Below are 23,103 nucleotides of genomic sequence, written 5' to 3' on the forward strand. Positions count from 1 at the left end.
ACAATTCAGTGTCAGGAACAAAAAAAAGTTTTTAAAATTGTCAGAGTTGCAGAGTTTCTGATTCTGAACCATTTGTGAATGATAACTCACACCTTTAATATTCAAATTCTGCAGCACTAGTCAAATGGTAGCACAAGTAAAATAAAAAAGAAATACTGTTGTTTAAAAATGTTAAAGCAACTTGTGTATGAAATAGAAAGCACCAAAGCCTTACCAGCTCAGAGAATCGACACCTAAAGAAAACTTCTACAGCACAAGTCAGATTTGGTTTGGTTGATTTACTAAAGGAGCTGAGATTCTTCACACAATATTTTGTGTAAAAATGAACTTCAATTATCCAATAATGTAAATAGCAAATCTATGTTTACTTATTTCTTCTGCACCTGATTGGATAACTGAAGTGAATATTTATACAATTTAGCACGTGAAGATTATCAACTATTCTAGGGTTTTAAGCCGGCCAGGGATGGAGCAATTTTCTCTCGCTCGATTCCATACCCGTATTCATGAAATAGCAAGGACCATCTCTGCCCAAATATCTGGCAGTATAACAGCTCTTGCATGTACTTTTCCTGTCACCTTTACACACATCTTAACACATTGAGGCTAAAGTCAGCAACAGACGGTTCGATTTCGAACCATGTATGGGCAGGCTAAATTTACCCAAGTTGATCGATCAATCAACTTGGGTACAACCAGCCTGTCGTATTTTACATGTGATTACGGCTGATGACTGTTATAAGCCACTATCAATAATCACTGTATTCTCCCAGGGGGGATGGCTTTCCCCGCCCCCCACCGGGAGAACACAATGGCTTCCGCAGGAGGGACCCCCCCCCCCATCAACACAGTCAGTGATGTGTGTAAAGGTGACAGGAAAAGTACATGCAAGAGCTGTTACACTGCCAGATATTTTGGCATGGTATTTTGGCCAGATATTTTGAGATGGTTCTTGCTATTGTTTTATGAATATGGGTATGTTGTTCTTATATTGTATTCTCTTTTGTACAGTGATGCCAAATTTATTACTACCAGAATCCTTTTCCAAGAATTTGTAAGGAAGATTAGACATAATCATGACGGGCATAGCAGAAAACGGGCTTGGCTGATCTCAGATTGATCTCGTATTAATGCAGATACAAGAATATATACAGATATATATATATATATATATATATATATATATATATATATATATATATATATATATATATATATATACCCTGTTTCCCCGAAAATAAGACCTAGCGTGATTGTCAGTGATGGCTGCAATATAAGCCCTACCCCCAAATAAGCCCTAGTTAAAGTCCACGCTAGGTCTTATTTTCAGGGAAACAGGGTATATATATATATATATATATATATATATATATATATATATATATATATATATATATACATATATATACACACACACACACATACATACAAACACACATACTATATTACCAAAAGTATTAGGACGCCCGCCTTTGCACTCACATAAACTTTAATGACATCCCAGTCTTAGTCCGTAGGGTTTAATATTGAGCTGGGCCACTCTTTACAGCTATAATGGTTTCAAATCTTGTGGGAAGTCTGTTCTCAAGGATTAGGAGTGTGTCAATGTTTGACCATTCTTCCAGAAGCGCATTTGTGGGGTCAGGCACTGCTGTTGGACGAGAAGGCCTGGCTCGTAGTCTCCGCTCTAATTCATCCCAAAGTGTTCTATCAGGTTGAGGTCAAGACTCTGTTCAGGCTAGTCAAGTTCCTCCACCCCAAACTCGGTCATCCATGTCTTTATGGACCTTGTTTGTGTAGTGGTGTGCAGTCATGTTGGAACACGAAGGGACCATCCCCAAACTGTTCCCACAAAGTTGGGAGCATGAAATTGTCCAAAATGTCTTAGTACGCTGACACCTTAAGTGTTCCCTTCACTGGAAATAAGGAGCCAGGCTCAACCCCTAAAAAACATTATTTGGACCAGTGCACAAAGCAAGAGAAGGGAAATCTCCCAGGTGGGACACAGATGGCAAAAAAACCCTGAAAGGGTTTATAACCCTTCCTTACTCTATCCAAAATAAGAAATAAAAAGTTTTGCCTTTCAGTTCTGCTGTAGAGGAAACTGGTACAGAGCCACCATTGATGTTAGAGGTCGACCGATATGGGGTTTTCTCTGGCCGATACCGATATTTAGAAATCGCGGTGGCCGATGGCCGATACGTGATGCTGATTTTTTGGGCCGATATATTTGGCCGATTTTTTTTCCCTTCATCTCATAAAATCTAACAGTTAGACCCCTTTCACACTGGGGCATTTTTCAGGCGCTTTTGGGCTAAAAAGAGCGCCTGTAAAACGGCTCCTCTGCAGTCTCAGCGTGATATCCTGAGTGCTGTCACACTGAGGCGATGCGATGGCAGGATGTAAAAAAAAGTCCTGCGAGCAGCATCTTTGGAGCGGTGTATACCGCTCCTCCACCACTCCTGCCCATTGAAATGAATGCGCACCACTGCCAAAGCGCCTGCAAAGCGTTTTGGCAGCGGCGCTTCAGGGGCGCATTTAACCCCTTCCTCGGCCGCTAGCTGGGTTATAAGCGCCCCGCTAGCAGCCGAATAGCACCTCTAAAATGACGGTAAAGCGCCGCTAAAGCTAGCAGCGTTTTACCATCAACTCCTGCCCGCTCCAGTGTGAAAGCAGCCTTAAGTAATAAGTGATACAGAAAATTTTTTACATTTAAACATTAAACAAAACAAACCTCCGATCAGTTCACTTGTATGTTTAATTTAGAAAAAAAAAAAAAAACTTAAATATTAAATACACAAAAACAGGTAATCAAAACTTTTGGATGAAAAAAAATGGGCTAACTTTACAGCTTAGTTTTTTTTTTAATTCATTACTGTATTTTTTTTTTTTTAAATTGCGTTTGAAAGACCGCTGCACAAATACCGTGTGACATAAAATATTGCAACAACCACCATTTTATTCCCTAGGGTCTCTGCTAAAAAAAAATATATAATGTTTGGGGGTTCTAAGGGATTTTCTAGCAGAAAATACAGGATTTTTACCTGTAAGCAACAAGTGTCAGAAAAGATTTAGTCTTTAAATAGTTAAACTGAGAACTTCTACACCTGGAGTTCAGTCTATTGATAAAAAGAACTTGAAAAGATACAAATGTATCTTCTTATCAGACTTGGCAGGCTGCCCAGAGGAGGAGAGAATCCTCTCCACAGGCAACTTGCATTGACTTCTATTACAGAAGTCATTTGCAAGTCATGGCTGAAGTTACAATCGGCCTTTTTTATCAGCACAATCGGCTGATGCCGATTAAGTAAAAAACGCCAAATATCGGCCGATATATCGGTCGACCTCTAATTGATGTCATTGCTGACTTCCTTGAGAAAATTCTAGATACTTATGAACTGACTTTTAACACTTTATGAGTCACATAACTGTAACAAGCATGCAGAAAATTAAGTCACAACTCCTGATCTACATACAGTGGGGATGGAAAGTATTCAGACCCCCTTAAATTTTTGACTCTTTGTTATATTGCAGCCATTTGCTAAAATAATTTAAGTTAATTTTTTTCCTCATTAATGTACACACAGCACCCCATATTGACAAAAAAACACAGAATTGTTGACATTTTTGCAGATTTATTAAACAAGAAAAACTGAAATATCACATGGTCCTAAGTATTCAGACCCTTTGCTGTGACACTCATATATTTAACTCAGGTGCTGTCCATTTCTTCTGATCATCCTTGATGGTTCTACATCTTCATTTGAGTCCAGCTGTGTTTGATTATACTGATTGGACTTGATTAGGAAAGCCACACATCTGTCTATATAAGACCTTACAGCTCACAGTGCATGTCAGAGCAAATGAGAATCATGAGGTCAAAGGAACTGCCTGAAAAGCTCAGAGACAGAATTGTGGCAAGGCACAGATCTGGCCAAGGTTACAAAAAATTCTGCTGCACTTAAGGTTCCTAAGAGCACAGTGGCCTCCATACTCCTTAAATGGAAGACGTTTGGGATGACCAGAACCCTTCCTAGAGCTGGCCGTGTGGCCAAACTGAGCTATCGGGGGAGAAGAGCCTTGGTGAGAGAGGTAAAGAAGAACCCAAACATCACTGTGGCTGAGCTCCAGAGATGCAGTCGGGAGATGGTAGAAAGTTTTATAAAGTCAACCATCACTGCAGCCCTCCACCAGTCGGGGCTTTATGGCACAGTGGCCCAACGGAAGCCTCTCCCCAGTGCAAGACACATGAAAGCCCGCATGGAGTTTGCTAAAAAACACCTGAAGGACTCCAAGATGGCGAAAAATAAGATTCTCTGGTCTGATGAGACCAAGATAGAACTATTTGGCCTTAATTCTAAGCGGTATGTGTGGAGAAAACCAGGCACTGCTCATCACCTGTCCAATACAGTCCCAACAGTGACGCATGGTGGTGGCAGCATCATGCTGTGGGGGTGTTTTTCAGCGGCAGGGACAGGGCGACTGGTTGCAATTGAGGGAAAGATGAATGCGGCCAAGTACAGGGATATCCTGGACGAAAACCTTCTCCAGAGTGCTCGGGACCTCAGACTGGGCCGAAGGTTTACCTTCCAACATGACAATGACCCTAAGCACACAGCTAAAATAACGAAGGAGTGGCTTCAGAACAACTTCCGTGACTGTTCTTGAATGGCCCAGCCAGAGCCCTGACTTAAACCCAATTGAGCATCTCTGGAGAGACCTAAAAATGGCTGTCCACCAACGTTTATCATCCAACCTGACAGAACTGGAGAGGATCTGCAAGGAGGAATGGCAGAGGATCCCTAAATCCAGGTGTGAAAAACTTGTTGCTTCTTTCCCAAAAAGACTTATGGCTGTATTAGATCAAAAGGGTGCTTCTACTAAATACTGAGCAAAGGGTCTGAATACTTAGGACCATGTGATATTTCAGTTTTTCTTTTTTAATAAATCTGCAAAAATGTCAACAATTCTGTGTTTTTCTGTCAATATGGGGTGCTGTGTGTACATTAATGAGGAAAAAAATGAACTTAAATGATTTTAGCAAATGGCTGCAATATAACAAAGAGTGAAAATTTTAAGGGGGTCTGAATACTTTCCGTCCCCACTGTATGTGTTCTGACTCAATACTTCATAGAGTAATAATAAGTAATCATAATATTAAGTACTTATATAAATGTAAAGAAGATATCATACAGCCAAGCAACAAGCATTTTTAGAGGGAAGTCAGCAATGGCAGCCTACATATCTTTCACAGTACAGGCTTCATGTAAGGCAACTTCTTATACTAAATGTATAAGAAGACTTTTGGTCTGTTTCTGTGGCAATTCTCCTTTATTTTTTTTTTAAAGTTTAACTCAAGCTACACCTATTTTGAAAATTGCCCCCAGGTGCTGAAAACTACCTTTAATTATGTTTTAGACTTTCCCCCGCAGTACCTCTTCTTGGCCACGAGATGCCCTCAGTCACCCAGGTTAAATGACATCCAATATCATTCAATTTGGAAAACTAAGGAAAATGTACTTTGAATGCAGGGGATGTCACCATGGCCCCTTCCTTATTATCAATGTCCTGGTGCTCAGAATGACACTGACATCACTTCAGTCCTGCTCTTAACATCAGCTCAAAATAAATAGATGCAAAAGGCCCTGCAGCATCATGTCACTGACCTGAAGACTTTGGAAATGGTTGGTAAAAAAAGAGAAAAAAAAAAACATTAAAAAGGAGGGAGGTTGAGGGTAGTCTCATTATATGGCCCTAATTAAACTCGCTGTAGGCATATTCCTAAATCATAACTTAAAAACAAGATGTTTAGTTGGTTCTATCTATGCAATGTTCGCCATCACCTTACTTTAGTATTATATCTTCTTTTAAATTCATGCAAACATGCTTTGTAAATTTGCCATGAAGTAATCCAAAAATGTTGAACAGACCATCTGAAAAAATAGTACTTTAGGTACAGGCAGTAGGAACATATTTTATAGGACCCAGTATAGGTTAAAAAAACAGACTTATATGCAAGCCTCATAGCTGCCCCCAATATGTATGGATTCACACCCTTAAAGTGGAGTTCCGCTTAAAAAAAAAGTCAGCAGCTACAAATACTGCAGCTAATGACTTTTAATAGTTGGACACTTACCTGTCCCAGGGTCCAGCGATGCGGGGGAACGAAGCCCTGCTTGTCTTCCCCTCCTCTCTGCAGCGCTGGCATTGTCACTGTGTGTTCACAGCCGGGCATGCGCTGCGCATGCGCGAGCCATGCGGCGTGGTGCCTGGCTGGGAAATCATCTGGGGCCTGTGACATCCCAGATGATTGCCGAGAGGGAGGGGAAGAGGTGATCTCCCTTCCGGCGTCGCAGTGTGCGGAGAGTAAGTGGGAGCTGGAACCCTCTAAAAAGAGAGTACTGCCCCCCCCCAAAAAAAATGACATGCCAAATGTGGCATGTCAGGGGGTTACCTTTCCTTAAAGCGGAAGTTCCATTTTTGGGTGGAACTCCGCTTTAAGAATGTCCATGCAATATCAACAATCATACATTTTCATGTGCTGCCATTGCCAACAGTGATCCCTATAACGCATGTTGATGCATCACAAATGAATACCACAATGTCTTAATGTGAACCAGAGCCATTTAAAGCTGCACACTAGGCATGGATTTAATTGCATATTGACATTGATCCTGCTTGGACCAATGTAAATATGCATTTGCTATACCCTGTGGGACCGTTGTGCAAGTGGAGACTCATAGTGATAACTGCTGTTTTTCAGTCCTGTGCTGAACGGCTCTCTGCTGCATAGTAATCGCAGGGGGTCACTTCCTCAGCATGGGCATCATTCACAGAATGCATTGCATTTTTCTCAATGAACGTAAAGCCTTTTCTGATTGGGCAAGGTATTGATTGTGACATGATCGTCCTGCACAGCAGCTGTCCTCAGTTATTTCAATATTATAATGCACAGAACTGGATCAGCTTTATTAATAGTAACTAATTATTTTCCTGTACAAGCTCTTGAAGTATCTATTAGACCCAGGGAGAAATGTTAACACTTTTCTTATTGCCCAATTAGCCCAACTACAGTTATCTACAACAGCCAATGTTTCCTAGCTGGGCTACAAAAGTCTGTTCGGATAGCTATAAAACAAATTGTTGGTGGGGTATGGGGACAGGTTGGGGAACACTAGTATACCGAATTCTCACAGAAAAAGCATGTCATATGTCTTCCATTTTCGAAGGCAGAAAACAAAATTGTTAGGCCCCATTCAAACGGCCGTAAAAAACACAAACGTATTTACGGATCTGAATACAGCTGCATTGTTTTCAATGGAGGCATTCACAAGCATAAAAATGTACTACCTTCCGATTCGTAACTTAAATTCCAAAAAACTGCATCTGCGGACATGCGTATACATGTATACCACTGAAGAAAAGAATAAGATAATTTTTACGCATTTAAAAACTGATCTATTTATGGATTAGTACGCAGGAACCTTTGTTCTTTGCCTTAATGAGATCAGTAAAGTTTTTTACGGCTGTGTACGGCCACATGAATGAGGTCTTATAGTTTTTACTGGACACACTGAATACCCCAATAGCTGCTCCAAGCACATTCAAATAACTACTAGAGACACAGTTCATGGTTGCCATGTCCTGCATTACATTTTGCAGTTAGAAGATGACGTGAATGTTCCATACATACAAAAATATAACATTCAAAATTTATTGTACATGTGATACACCATAACACTAAGCCAGAATGTAATCTGTAAATGTTAACATATGTTTCAAATAACATTGGGCCTAATTTACCAAGTTGCAAAAGAAATGATCACATGCTAAATGTGGCATCTGAAGCAATGTTATGTTTTAATTTTACTTGATTCCTCATCAAGTCTCAGGTGTTATATAGAATTTTTGATGAAAAAGTTGCATGGATTTTCCTTTGCAGTTTTATTACCCAATTCGCCAATTTTTTTTTTAATACCTGGTAAAAACCCAATTTCAAGTGCTCATAGAAGAAAACAGGTGACAAGCTTGTTTTTCTACCGTCCATATTGCTTATATTTTTATGACAGAAACACTGCTGGAATTTATTTTAAAAATATATAAAAATAAATATTTTAGATTACATTTTTTTATTAGAGGACAATTAACTATGCCTGGAACTGATCTTCTTTGTTTTGAATCAAAAAAATATATTTTCAATTATGCTTTTATCTGTGTAATAAACTGTAGTTCTGTTAAAATTACGAATGCCTGACCAGGATGTACAAGTTGAGTTTCAAATAAAAAGTGTGCATTTTTTTATATATAAAGTTGTCCTTTAAAAGTATATTTCCACTTTTGCAAAATCAAAATTGAGAAAACCCAGCTATATGTTTGTTTTGCATTCCCATTCACACAGTATGCCTAAAAACAAATGACCTTTTAGATGATTTGAGGAGAAGGTGTGATGGCTGAATTGCAAGCATTTCTCAGCTAGCTCAGTGTGATCAGTTCTCATTACCATACAATGTAGAATCCCAGTTCCTTAAGTCTTGTACACATGGGCTGAATATCAGGCAATATAGGCCAGTTCAATAGAAACCGGCCGTCATTTGGCCCATGTGTACGGCAGCTGATCCGACAGAAGCCAGTCATACGTCCGGCTTCTGTCCAAGGGGCATGACCGAAAAAAGTCTGCCGATTGGCATCTGATCAGCGCTCTCAGCCTATAGCTGAGAGCCCTGACCGGTGTGTTCTGGCGGGGAGGCCATCCCCGTCAGAGCACAATAGCTCAGTGGGGGAGATTGCCATACTAACATCGAATAGTTGGTACAGCAGCTCCTCCTCCCCTTTTCTTCAGTTTTTTTTTCAATCAGCCTACCGGGTTGAACGCAAAAAAAAAATGCTAGTGTGTGCTAGTTTAAGGCTGGTCAAAGATGGATTTTTTTTTTTATTTTGTTCAGCCAGCAGGCAAAAAATGAATAGAATACTCCATCCACACAATTGAAGTGGCAATCCTTTCCACTGAGATATTGCATTCTGACAGCGGGGACTGTTTGCTATCAGAATACACTGATCAGTGGCTGCACCCCTTGGGTGCAAATGCTGATCAAGAAAACATTTCCAAAAAGTCCATTTGACAGAAGTCAGTCCGTAAGTCAACTTCTGTCAAGCGGGAATGGTCATACACGCATCAAAATTTGCCAGTCTCTGCTGAACTGACCAAAATTCGATCCAACTATGGCCAGCTTAAACATTTAATCTCCCTTTAACTGCCTTTAGACAGGGTTAATTATGGTAAACACAGATTTCCAGCCCTCATCATAACAAAGAGAACTAAGTAGATTTTTTCCTTGCTGAATGTTCTAGAAAAAAAAAAACATCTAAAAAGGAAAGCTGTAATTTTTATTTTAAATTATATTTAAAATTATATTTATTTATTTTAGGTTATTTTATGTGAATGTAAAATGTATAGTATCCATATTTGGCTGCAAAGTGAAAATTCCTTTTAAGTATGCAAACATTAGGCTCACACATCACCAATTTTTGAATGTCAAATTTACTGTGGGCACAGTTAGTATTAGGACGCACATGACTATATACACATCATGCAGACCATTAATTTAATTGGATGCGCTTTTTTAAACCAGAAGCCCAAGGTTAGTGCTCGCTCAAGTTTACTGCACAATAGTCAAACCACACATTCCAAGGCTAAGTCAATGTTATGTGGCCATATAGTGGTCAGATCATGTCAACAGGCATCTCCCCCCTCCAGAGAGGTCATAAATAAAGCCAGATAGGGTAACCGTCATCTCATGTCTATGAGCATCTTTAAAATAATGTTTTTTGTTTTTTTTTTAAGGGAAAAAACATGTTCCTTGGTTCATATTTTCTTATGATAATGCCATTATCCCAAAAGTCCAAAAAATATATTTTATTAGTGAACAATACAGAAGATGTTCATGCAATGAAGATGGAAATTTGAATGTAGGGCTTTATCTTTTATAATCTGGTGTCTATGTGTTTTTCTTTTTAGTTTCAAGTGTCAAAGCTAAGCATTATAAAAACAGTGTACTAGAATACCCTACACAACTATTAATACTGTCTGCAATACACATATTAAGGCACACACACACCAACTTGGGCAAAACCTGAGTAAACATCTAATTCTTAAAAACTTTGTTACCTCTTGCAATTTATGTAACCACAGCTTGCTGTAAAGAAAATAAATGAAAACTAATATAAGGCAACATGGTGCTCATTTGACTGAGTAGCGATTATATCTATATGGCCATTATTAGAAGTATTTCTGCATAAAATGTGTACATGTCAGCTATACAACAAAGGCAGCCATTCTTTGTACTATTCAAATTATTATTTTATTCTTACTACTGAGGCACGAGGTACAGTCACCAATGAAAAAACAGCAATTTCTATTTTTTTTTCCAGGGCGCAACTGATCTATGGGTAAGGGTGCTGGCTTCATTACAGGGTGCCAATCATCCTACAATGGTCTGTACTCATGATTAGAGATGAGCAAACATCCAAACTTGATCTGTGCCCGCATATCTCTTGATCTGTATCTGATATCCTAATTCCATAAACACCACTTTAAAACCACATGACAACAGAAATATTGGAGCTGTCATAGCTAACCTAGTTTTTAAAAGGTACAGGCTCCAGAGCTGTCATCCTGATCCTGACTTCATTACTGTATGCAGTGTGACTTACCTGTAACATGTACCTGTGATGCCTGAAGAATGTGAACTCCCAGCCTGCAAGCTTTTCCTCATTGAGTCTTTCATTTTTAAAGCCAGAATCAGAATGACGGCCCTGGAGCCTGCAACTTTAAAATGTCATTAAAGGAAGCTCCCTCCCATAGTCTTACACTTGTGAAAGTCAAAAGAAACTTACCAAGAGGGTAGCAACTAAGGCAGGTCATAGATGGTGTGAATTTCCTACCTGCAACCACGCTGGGAGAAGACAGTGAATATGGATAGCAGCTATAGAAGCCACTAGCGATGATCACAAGTAAATCCGGCAAGCTGGTTGTACCCAAGTGGATCAATCGATCAACTTGGTACATTCAGCCTGCCCATAAACAGTTTGAATCTTGGCCAGCTCCTGCTGAACCGGCCAAGATTCAAATCTTCTATGGCTGGCGTTAGCCAACAAAACACCTAGTGGACTACTGGATATGAAAACATTAGCTCAATCCATGTTGGACCTCAAGCTAAAAAAATCAGTTTGCTCATTTCTATTCATGACTTTGCTGCCACGTAAAGAAACAGCTCCCAGGGAAAGGCTATAGTGTCTTGTGGAACTACTGAGGCTGTATCTGCTCAAGGCCCAGCAACTCTGGATGATGCAAGGCCTGTCATTAACCCCGACTCAAAGTAGCAAGTCAGTTACCTGCTAAGCTTGAAAAGCCCTTTCAGAACTCTTATTTTTGGGAAATAATCAAATAATGTGACACCTTCTCATTCAAGAACACACATGGAGGCTCCTGGTGTGCAAAACAATAACTGTCAATGCATCATGGCCATAATGCGATAAGATCATTACACTGCTCTTGTTGTGATCCAAATTCAAGTCCATTAATGATCTAACTCCTAATAAAGTGGTAAGCTAAACTCCAACATGTAGCGCTATTAGTTATAATGAATCTACTTCTAAACTCTTTGGTAAAAAAAGAAACAGCATATGGTGCATTTTTGCAAATATGTATTCAGTTTATTTATCTGTTTGGAATAAAATATTTTATTTCCTTTAATTAAAATATAGCACCCTCCTTCCTCCCTGCCATCATTTAAGAATAGGCCTGTACCTGTCACCTATCTACATAATCACTTTCAGTTGTGCTTTAAATGTGCAGCAACAACCTGCCTATAAGGCAGACCATCTAATTTAAGAGCTCTTGTTTAAAAAAAAGAAACTGTTAGAACAATATGACCAAACCAAGTAAACATTTCAGGAAAACAAATTAAAACTGTACAGCTGTACAAAAAATAGCTTTCTTTTTTAACCAATCCATATCAGTTTATACACAAGTGCAATTATTGCATCTTAGTTGATCCAGGACTTCCTGTTCTCTTGTTTTCTGGAAAAAGCTGACGCCGCTTCGTTTCCAGATGAAAACTGAGCTGTATCTCGTGTCCTGGTTGCAGGAGACCCTTTCGTGAAGGAACCTTTTCGCTTGTCTGGGTTACATATCTGAGGCCTCAAAGTGTTGCTCTTGTCTTTTTTTGTTGAAACAAGTGCTTTAGTTAAACGATTGGGGCGGACGAACACTCCATATTTGGGTTTGCATCGGAAGTATTCCTTGCCTTTTACTGTGCCATCGTGTTTACCTTAAACAGAAATTATATTTTTATGAGATGTGCTAAAAATTTACAGTTTTATATCTTTTTTTGTGCGGAAATAGTATTTTTATATTTTCAAAGTCTCAAATCCAAATTATTCTGACTGGAAGTGAGGGAAAATCTCTGATAGGTACACAAACAGGAAACTCTAAAGCCTTGCTTTCACGAGCTTCAGCTTGTACAAGAGCAGTATAGCAAGCTTTTGGAAAGAATTTGCTGTTTTTGTCAAGTTTGGGCAGCTTAGTTAAAGCCTTTAGGCTGGGTTCACACTTGCTGCGGCCGTGGCTCACAGCAAGGGGTCCGGTGCGTCCCTGTGCACTGATTCAGGTGGGAATCAGGTCTGAATTTTTGCCTCAATTTTCACCTGATTCGGAGCCAAAGACGCATAGGACCCTTTTCCAAATGCGGACTGCGGCCACCCCGGTGCTGTGTGAACTGGCTCTATTGAGAGCCAGATACACTCTCCTGTCATGCGAATTGGATGCAGGAAAACCCGCATCCAAGTTGCGTAAGTGTGAAACCAGTCTTAAAGAACTCAGTTCCAGTTTGTGAATGGTAGACAGGGACCTTAAAGATGAATTCCAGGTATGAATATTTTATAATAGTAGTACAGTTGACCCCCGAAATTCGCAGGGGTTACGTTCTTTGAGCACCCGCGAATTGTGAAAATCCGCAAATTTTGGATGTGGTAAAAAAATGCCTATAAATGGTTCACACGGGGCGGCTTCAAGGTCGCCCAACTCCCGTCCAACTCTGAAGCTGCTCCGTACAGCCGTACAGCGCGACCTCAGTGCAGCTTGCAAAACACCTTCTGTATAGAAATAATTGCAAGCCACTCCGAAGTCACCCCCAAGTAGTACAGGAACCTTTTTCTAAGTCGGAGCGACTTGAGTCACTCCTACTATAATGGTCCCAATGTACTGTATGGAGCGTAACTTGTCAGGCTGACAAGTCGCCTGACAGGTCGCCCCTGTGTGAACTGGCACTTATGATGTGGGAATGCTAGGATGGGAAAAAATCAGCAAACGACTACGTCCGCAAATTCTGAACTGCGACTTTGCGGGGGTCAAGTGTATTGTGTTGCGCTCAACCAATCACAACTAATACAACACAAATAAAATGACTGAACCTTGACCTAAATAAACATGGGCCAGTATAAAACAATAAAGTGACAGTGCATAAAACCTTGCAGAAAAAGAACAAAGGAGGAAAATTCCTCCTATGCATAAAAATATATGGTGAGAAATAGTGAATCCAAACACAAATACAAAGACAAAAGAACGTAAAATTCAAATTCAGTTGATTGTGGAAAAACAAATAAGTGTGAAATCCCCTTTGAAATCCTAAGGGCTTTGTGATGACACCCACAGACACCTTCATCCAAAGTGGTAGATGGAATACTTGCTTATGGACTCTACATAACAGGGTGGTCATAACACTTTTTTTGGGGCGTTAAAAGTGGACCCTTAAATCTCCACTGTAGACACTCCTCAGTTAGTCAAGGAATCCAGCATTCAGATAATAGCAGCGAAATTCTGTATCATGTTGCTCATGTAAAGCAAACATACAAAGATCTCTCCATGTATAAAAAAGCTTAAAGACGTTTATTTATGTAAAGAAAAGCACTTATACGTCATTAAAAACAATGCACATATCGATAAAACACTTAGCCAGCATCTAACCTTCATTTCCTGGAACACTTTTTTAATGAATATTGATGTTGATGAAATAATGTTTTATGCACAGTCACTATTTGTTCTGTATTAGTTGTAATTGGTTAAGAGCAACACAATACTATTATTATTACATGTGACAGAAAGGATATCTTCTGTGGTGTTTGCGGTCTCACCAATCTCCATTTTTTTATTATGTATATTTGCAAAGATGCTCGGATTTGTTTATGGATATTTTATATATAGTTACATAGGTCCAGTTTGGACCAATGTAACTATGTACATACAAAACCTGACCGATGCCCCTGGAAGTTGGAAATCACTGAAGTAGACCCTGCTACTTCAGTGATCTCCACACTCTATGAGGTGGAGAGGGTGAGGTCACTGCCCCGTTTCTCCACCTCCAACAATAAGAGAATGCTTTGTATTCATTCAGAAAATGCAAAGCATTCTCTGAATAGCACCTGTCCCGAGCAGCCTACCTCCTATGCTTAGAATGCAGCAGGCCAGCTGCTCTGCATTGGACCCAGAAACAAGTGGAGATCAATGGATTAGCGGTGTCTACTTCCGTGATTTCCTGCTTCCAGAAGCATTGGTCAGGTATGGTATATATACATAGTTACATGCTGAACCACTGTAACTATATATAAAATATCCATACCTGGAATTCATCTTAAAAGGAAGTGCTGACTGTCACTTTAAGTGCTAGCAGGCTTCAACTGACATTTAACAAGCTTAAAGTAGACATAAAGCTGACAGAAGCCTGCTAGCAGCTTGTTTAAAGTGACAGACAGTACTCCCATTAAGATCAGTGCCTAAAGCTGAAGCCTAGGTATGGCAATTTTTACATAGTTACATTGGTCCAACTTGGACCAGTGTAAGTTTGTATGTGCCATACCTGTAGGATCCCTGTGGAAAATGGAAATAACTGTAGGCACCAAAGCACAGTGATCTCCACTAGCTTCCAGGTCCTGTGTCAAGTGGTTGCCCTGTTGTTTATTGAACACAGGAGGTCACTTGCTCGGCACACGTGCCATTAAGGGAACACTTTGCAAAGCGTTCTCAGATTGGATGAGGTGGAGAGACAGGGTGGTGATATTATGATCTCCACCCTTGCCCAGTCAGAGAACACTGCATTTTTAAATTAAATACAAAGTTTCCTCTTAATGGCGCCTGTGCCGAGTGGATGTCCTCCACTGTTTACAAAGGCAGCAGCTAGGCACAAGACCAGGAAGCTAGTGGAGATCACTGTAGTAGAAGTGCCTCTTAAGGTGATTTGAAGTTTCCACAGTAATCCCACAGGCATGTCACACACTTACATTGGTCCAAGCTGGACCAAATATAATTTTGTAACAATTTCCATAGCTAAACTTCAGCTTTAACATTCCCAAACTGGAACTGAAGGATGCGATATAGGCTTCTACAAAGCTTGCTGAAAGCTCTGCAAATGCTTCTCAAAAGTTTGCTGTACACACGCTCAAGGTCTTACCCTTCTCTACCCTATCCAAGTTGAAATATAAAGTGTGCCCGGCATTGGGCTTTAAACTGGTTAGTGTAAATTATTCTGCAAATTATTAATATTCATGAGAATCTTTTTCTATTACGGTACAGAAACTTTTTTTTCTTCAGAGAAGCCTATTCTACCCCTACCTGACAATAGTACTTTTACTTACTCCCTCAGTTCATCCCCCACAGCTATTACCTTTTGTATCACTTGACCCATCCTCCACGATCGTAAGCGCTAACGAGCAGGGCACTCTGATTCCTCCTATATTGAATTGTATTGTAACTGTACTGTCTGACCTCATGTTGTAAAGAGCTGTGCAAATTGTTGGTGCTATAAAAATCCTATATTATAACAATAATAATTCTATAACTCTATAGACACAGCTATGCCTGCAAGACTTTTTTGCCGACTAAAAAAACGGTTAACATTATCACCAGAAAACTATTTGATCTTTTGTTACTACAGGTTTTACTTACCTAACTGGACATGAAGTTCAACTCCAATCCATACTCCACATGAGAAATCGACTGCACCAATATATCGTACTGTTCCAAACTTGTTGTCCCCAATGCATACCTGGTCACCTAAAGAAAAGTAGCATGATGACTCAGAAGAACTGTCTTCTAAGTCATCTGAAACATTCAGATGGTTGCGTGCAAGCATATCACTTTCAGGTTGAGTTTTGTTAAATAAGGCAGGTTCTTCAAGGCAGACTGAGCTTTGATCACTTTGTTCTGACACACTCTGCTGTGACATGTTATATGAGAGATCTGACATAACAGAACCAAAGTCTACAAACACCACACCATCCTTTTCTCCATTAGATGAGCAAGTGGGCAAATCCTCTGGATGCTCAAAATCTTTCCAATCTTCTACCCCCATAAATTCCGTAAAGGAGTGGTCTTCCAAAATATCACAAGTATGTTCTACAGCAACTTCACAGGGAAAAAACTTGACAAAAGTTTCTTTGTTACTATCCACAGAGGAAGAGGATACACTTCTACACATTGCAGCAGCATTTTCAGTAGTGCAATATGGCACTTTATTAAAGGCACTTTTTTCTGTAAAAGCAGATAAGCTAGTGGTATTTTCTGTACAATTGCCATCCTTCAACGCTTTATGTGCACACGATTTGCAGTTCTGTGCTAACTGTTGTCCTGTAGGTTCATGAGTTTCTACATCCCTGCCCTGAGGCATTAATTGGTCCATGCTTTCACTAGAAGGAACCACAATGTCAGACAGTGTAGCATTGGAAGCACTATGGGAAAAATAGCCACTTGTAACACTGCTAGTGGTAGGACTTCGAGAAACTTCTTTATTCAAAGAAAACGAACAAGCAAAGTCTGTTTTTGAGGTTATCCATTCCCTGTTTTCCAGGCTAGCATTGTAAACACTAAAGTCTGCAAACTCCTCTGGCACATAAGGCCTGAAAGTAGTTAAACTGGTGGAACTGGTCTCTTTTTTGATAGCTCCTTCATCTAGTTCCAGGTCTTCTTCTTCTGAATCCTGTCAGAATAACAGACAACGTATATGTTAACATTTAACACTACTTCACGAGTAAGGATGATTTTCCTTTTTCTTATATGACCTCCATTATTCAAAAGTATTTTCCTTTTGACCTTTCAAGGTAAATAACTTGTATACACATTCATGTTCTTAAAATGTAAAACTACTTAAAAAAAAATAATAAAATGTTCTGCTTTGTATCTGCACTAAATTTATAAATGCCCCCTCCCCTTTCTCAAATGAAGCCATTTGAAAACATACCTGTCATTGGAGGAATCTGGGGTGTCATTGCTGATCTATTCTCAAAACTCTAGTTTCCTGTCTGTGTCTGACTTTACTACATCTGAGCCATACACCAAGAACAACATGCAGTAAATGAGTGTCCAAAAAATTCAGAAACCCTTTTATTGATACTTGTTCCAAGTCAGTTACTCAAAGTATTATACCTTAACATTTTAGCATTAAAGCTACGTAACTAGATTTCTCAGAAAGTGGTTAACAATGACATTGAAAATACACATATTTCACTTATGGCATGCTTCCTTTAATGTTCAAGCTGAATTTCAGGAAGCAACTAAACACAAAGATTGTAACATCTCAACCATAGCTACTAAACTGACTTCACCTCCTGGGAGCCTTGTGTACGGTATCTGGGACCTCTCAGACCTAGAGATAAGGAGAGCATCAAGTGAACTTTCTAGTTGAATGGCAACCAATAGCCTGTGCTTTTACTGCCACCTCCAGAAGCAGATGCGTTAAAGATTATATCATAAAGCATGCTGGTTATGTGGGTAATGAGTATTATTTAACACAAACTTATCATGCAAAGTTTTCAGGCTTACTTAACAGTGCAGTGCAAAGTGCGACAATGATCAGCAAAAGACAGTACCTAGTGACATTAAATTAGATACCAGTTTACTGAAGGCAGAGATGATGATGGTATAGGTTACTTTACACACCCCTGCTCTTTGTGTTACTGAACTTCCACAATTTCAGAATTTTTTAAATACATACAACAGGGATGCACCCAAACACTGGTGCTCATATAACTGCAGGAGATCAGGACTACTGATAAGGTCCCCATATATAAAGTGAAACACATACACAATATCTGACTGACCAAAGAGATAAGTGCAGTCAAATTATGATATCAATATTTATTTTAAAAAAAAATTGGACTCCCAGAATAAAGTTTAGATTCAGAATGGAAAGGCTGGTCTTATTTTGTTTGTAAATGCATGACCATATCTACTTTTAACCTATCCATGTAGCAATGTCAAGACATGACCTTTGTCTTCCCTCTTACAACTAATAGAAAGGTTTCTTGTTTACATAGCTTGGCAAGTTTGGGGTTGTTAAAAAAAAATACACACTCACCTCCATGCTGCAGCATTGGTCTGATGGTGAAGCTGTCTCCCACTGGCTCTAAGCCAAGAACTGGGCGATCACATGACCACTGATTGCTCAGTTCTGAGCTGAGATTGGTGACTGTCAGTCCATATTCACTGGGGCACCGGGATAGGGAGGAGGTAGGAGCGGCTGGCTCCAGCAATTAGCCACATGCTAAGAGGCTAATCTCACCACCGATCAGGCTTCTGGGTAGATCTCGACAATATGGTCAGGATCTTTCCAGAGCCTGGAGCAGCTCTGTGACATCAGCTGAAGCAGGCTTTAGCCCGCTGTCAGATGATTTTGGGTCATAGAGAGCACAAGTAAATGCACTCCTGTGACTCACAAAAAAGTTTTGGCCATACTGCTCTTCTAATACATTTGACCACTAGTAGGTGCTGCAGGTGCACCTCCAAAGATTTTCTCCACTTAAAATTGAACTTTTGTTCATGATGGTAGCCATATTTCCTTATCATAGACACAGGCTCTGTTTCCCAACTCCTTCTCACAATGTAATTCTTAGAGTCAGCTGACTCTCTCAAAACCGTGTACTCTCTTTATAGGTTAATATCTTTTTTCAACAGCTGTTTACACAATCATGTTTCAATGTTTTCAATGTTTAATAAAAGTAAGATCAGCTCACATTTTGGTGAGATATAATGTGCATGGCATAAGTAGCTTGGGCTCCTGTAGTCCAGCTGGGCAGCGGTGGTGGTCAGCAGTTCCCGGGGCTCTGAGGCTGAAGCTGGTCATACAACAAGCATGTCAGCGGTGATGGACGGGAAGTGTGGTTGAGCTCGCGTTCGGAGCATGTGTGCTCCTTTATCAGGCATATCATATATCAGGATTTGCCTGATGAAGGAGTATGCATACTCCGAGGGTGCGCTCGACCACGCCTCCCATCCATCACCGCTGATGTGCTTGTTGTGTAACCATCTTCAGCCTGGGAAACCACCGGAGCCGTCAGGAACTACTGACCACCACCGCTGCCCAGCCGGACTACAGGAGCCCAAGCTACTTATACCATGCACATTATATCTCACCAAAATGTGAGTTGATCTTACTTTTATTAAACATTGAATTTTAACTATATATATATATATATATATATATATATATATACTGATCAGCCCAATTTCTCAACATATACAAACAGTGAATATGAATATATATATGTATACACATACGATGTTGAAAATGACAAACTCAATTAAATCACCACTGCTAAAGTGCAAGGTGCAAAGTAAACCCTGATGAAGTCACGTAACGTGACGTAACGCGTAGAGTGTGGCTGGAAGTAAGGAAAGGACCGGAAGTGACATGTAACGCCGCAGTTTTATTCAATGAGCTTTTTAACCTTTTTAAATGTAAGCTTCCATTTGTCTTTCAATAAATCTTTGACTGTTTAAATATACTACGTGGGAGGCATTTATTTAATTCAAACATCTCTGGAATCCTGAGAGAAATATCGAGATCTGATAGCCAGGAGTCTGGAAATGGGAGATCACCATCACCAGGGATATCCTTAAGGCTGATTCATCATTTTTTGGAGGTGAGAGTTCTGTGAGCACTGAGCAGTTTCCGCATCACTCGTTTTAAGGGCATTAGTCTTGAAGGACTATTTAATTACTCACCTAAATTTGGATAACCTTTTTGGTCTTTTTATTTTAACTACTTTGCACCTTGCACTTTATCAGTGGTGATTTAATTGAGTTTGTCATTTTCAACATCGTATGTTTATACATATATATTCATATTCACTGGTTGTTTATGTTGAGAAATTGCGCTGATCACTATATATATATTTAATATTGGTTGTTATTTGTGAACATTCTAGATTTAGCAGCAGTTTCATTTATCACATGTGGTAGTTTTATTTATTTATTTTTATTCAATTAGTAGCATGGGGGACCACACCACTTGACTGAATTTTAACTGATATACTGCACTCAGAGTGGCGCCGTCTCTCTCTATCTCTCTCGCAGAGCCTGGTGATCAGCTATGTGCACACATGGCCCTGAAGCCTTTACATTTTTAGATAAATACAAAAACTTAATTTACCAGAACCTGAAGTTTGAATAACGTTCACCTTTCCCTATTCTGGGTGCAACATGCTATCAAAGGACCAGCCCCCGCTCCCCCACTTTGACAGATAGCGGGTTTTTTTTTTCCCTCGCTAGCTGTCCCATTTAAAAAAAACGCAGCCATGTGGAGCTCTGCCCACCCGGCCACATCACTTATTCACAGTGTTCTGTAAATGAAAAAGCCTTATCAGCTGCCAGCTTGTAGTTCCGATGAACTACCACGGCGATGTGAGTGCCGTGGTAGTTAATTTATTCTTTCTGACAGAGTATGAGGTGCGAGCAAGCAAATACACTGACGGATCTGCAGAAGCCCTGCATGGCATCAGCGATCTGTTGATCGCTGGTGCAATGCTTTACAGACTCCTGCAACAAAAAATAATAAATTACCTGCAAAGAGATTGCTCTAGTGGTTAATCTACAAATTTCTATTTTGTGACAGTGCCCGTTCCTAATGATTGGATGCTAGACCCAATCATCAAGTGGAGAAAGCTACATGCTCCCCAAAACCCAAAAGTTATAGGTAGTGTCACCAGCTGTGACTGAGAAAGGAAGAGGGTGGGAAGTTCTTGCTATGCCCTGTACACACGATAGGATTTTCCGACAACAAAACCGTTGATTTTTTTCCGAAGGATGTTGACTCAAACTTGTCTTGCATACACACGGTCACACAAATGTTGTCGGAAATTCCAAACGTCAAGAACACGGTGACGTACGACGAGCCGAGAAAAATGAAGTTCAATAGCCAGTGCGGCTCTTCTGCTTGATTTCGAGCATGGGTGGACTTTTGTGCGTCGGACTTATATATACACGCTCGGAATTTCCAACAACAAGTTTTGTTGTCAGAAAATTTAAGAACCTGCTCTCAAACATTTGTTGGCGGAAATTCCGACAACAAATGTTCAAATGTTCTATGGAGCATACACACGGTCAGACTTTCCGACAACAAGCTCACATCTAACATTTGTTGTCGGACAATCCTATCGTGTGTGCAGGGCATAAGTATAAAGGGAGACAGAGGGCAATTGCAGAGACAGGTAGGGTAATAGCAAGGTAATAGTGTCTCTTTAATGTTAAAAGTTCAATATTTCAGATCAGATGCTCATTGAAAATGCACTATACTTTCTTGTACAACATTTGACTGAATGAAAGCAGTAAACCCATACCTCCCAACTTTCTGAGATGGGAATGAGGGACACCTATCAGCAAAAGTATGTAGGCAAAGAACACACCCCTGACACGCCTCCCCCTCTTAAAGGAGAATTGTACAAAAAAATGGATTGGTTAAACCTGCAAGTGCCATTTTATCATTACTATTCCTTTTATTTGGCTTTTGGAGTTTACAGATGCAGCAATTTAGAAATAGAATGAAAGGTTTAGCATTGGGAAACACTTTTGATAGATAAGTAGTGCATTGTATATACAACTATATAGATCAGACCAAAATGAGGGACACATGAGGAGGAAAGAGGGACAGAAGGACTTTGTTCCAAATCAAGGACAGTCCCTCAAAATCAGGGACAGTTGGGAGGCATGCGTAAACCTAGGTCAATATGTTAACCCTGTTAGTCATGTCAAGCAAGAATAATATCCGGTTTTAATAGACAAGTAAACTGACATAAAGGTTAAGGCTATATAAGGCTGAATTCAATTAGGCAGCAGATCTTGTTAGCTCGTTAAAAACATGCATAAACATATCAGCTAATAACAGCCCTGCATGCATACATTCCACCTGCAATTACTAGCACACCTTTTACAATTACTTTAATTCAATACATTTTATTGGGTATTCTGTGAAATAGGTATACTGCCTGAAACATTTTTTAATTTCTTCAATATTTTTGAGCCACATCATTACAGCGTAGTCTGCATACTTCTTTCATTGTTGCAGGTACATAGGTTTTTAATATTAGAGGAATTGAACAAGACACAGCAGTGCTATCCACATACGACAAAAGCTCTAGCAACTTAGAATGGATAACAAAAATTACTGCAAAGCATTCTAAAATACGTGTGAGCCTATTATGAACAATAACAAAAATGCAAACTTACAATGGTATCTTCATGACTAATATTGGTATCTACTGGCATGCAGCTGGTATTAGCTCCAGAGGGCACAGCAGTGCCAGTGTTATTTGTCAGAGGTGAAGGCATGCTCTGTAAAGGTTAAGACATATAACACATCACAACACAAAACATCATGTGAAACAGACAATGGCTGGTGAGTAAACAATGCAGGGTATAAACAAAAACTGAAAATATAAGTGAAACATGCAAAACATAGTTACAGAATATGCAAAATGCATGCAACAAACAGTGCAAAGATAACTATTACGAGTCCTGTTGTGTCATGCAAGTAAGCATTCCACTGAATGCACGTGCACATTTAAATGACTACATGTCATAATCAGAAAATTAATAATAAGAAAAAAGCTGGACTCATAATGTATGCACTTTGTGCATTTTGTTTTTTTTTTTAAATGATGCTTTACCTTGTTGTCTTGCAATAAAAAATTGATAAAATAAAAAAAATCTGTATGCCTAATATTGAGGCAGCTCAATGGCCAGTACCACCAGTAAGGAAATCAGAAAGAAAATTAGCCTTA

At 39.6% G+C, this 23,103-nt stretch overlaps 1 protein-coding gene across 5 annotated transcripts in view; it reads right to left on the reverse strand.

Annotated features, from left to right (window-relative positions):
- Window positions 1-7,700: 7,700 nt before the first annotated feature.
- Window positions 7,701-23,103, reverse strand: part of KIF13A (kinesin family member 13A) — a 322,375-nt gene continuing 306,972 nt past the window's right edge. For 2 of the 5 annotated variants that reach the window (XM_073631117.1, XM_073631116.1), the window contains 3 exons: window positions 22,550-22,654; window positions 15,998-17,027; window positions 7,701-12,329 (listed from right to left, as the gene is read on the reverse strand). In XM_073631117.1, coding sequence (XP_073487218.1) covers window positions 12,046-12,329; window positions 15,998-17,027; window positions 22,550-22,654 — 1,419 coding nt within the window. In that variant the 3' untranslated portion in view covers window positions 7,701-12,045. Of the gene's footprint in view, window positions 12,330-15,997; window positions 17,028-17,652; window positions 17,694-22,549; window positions 22,655-23,103 lie in introns of those variants that run through there. The other 3 variants (XM_073631119.1, XM_073631118.1, XM_073631120.1) reach the window with 2 other exon arrangements.

This window comes from Aquarana catesbeiana, linkage group LG05 (assembly GCF_042186555.1).
Source record: "Aquarana catesbeiana isolate 2022-GZ linkage group LG05, ASM4218655v1, whole genome shotgun sequence".
Classification (NCBI taxonomy): domain Eukaryota; kingdom Metazoa; phylum Chordata; class Amphibia; order Anura; family Ranidae; genus Aquarana; species Aquarana catesbeiana.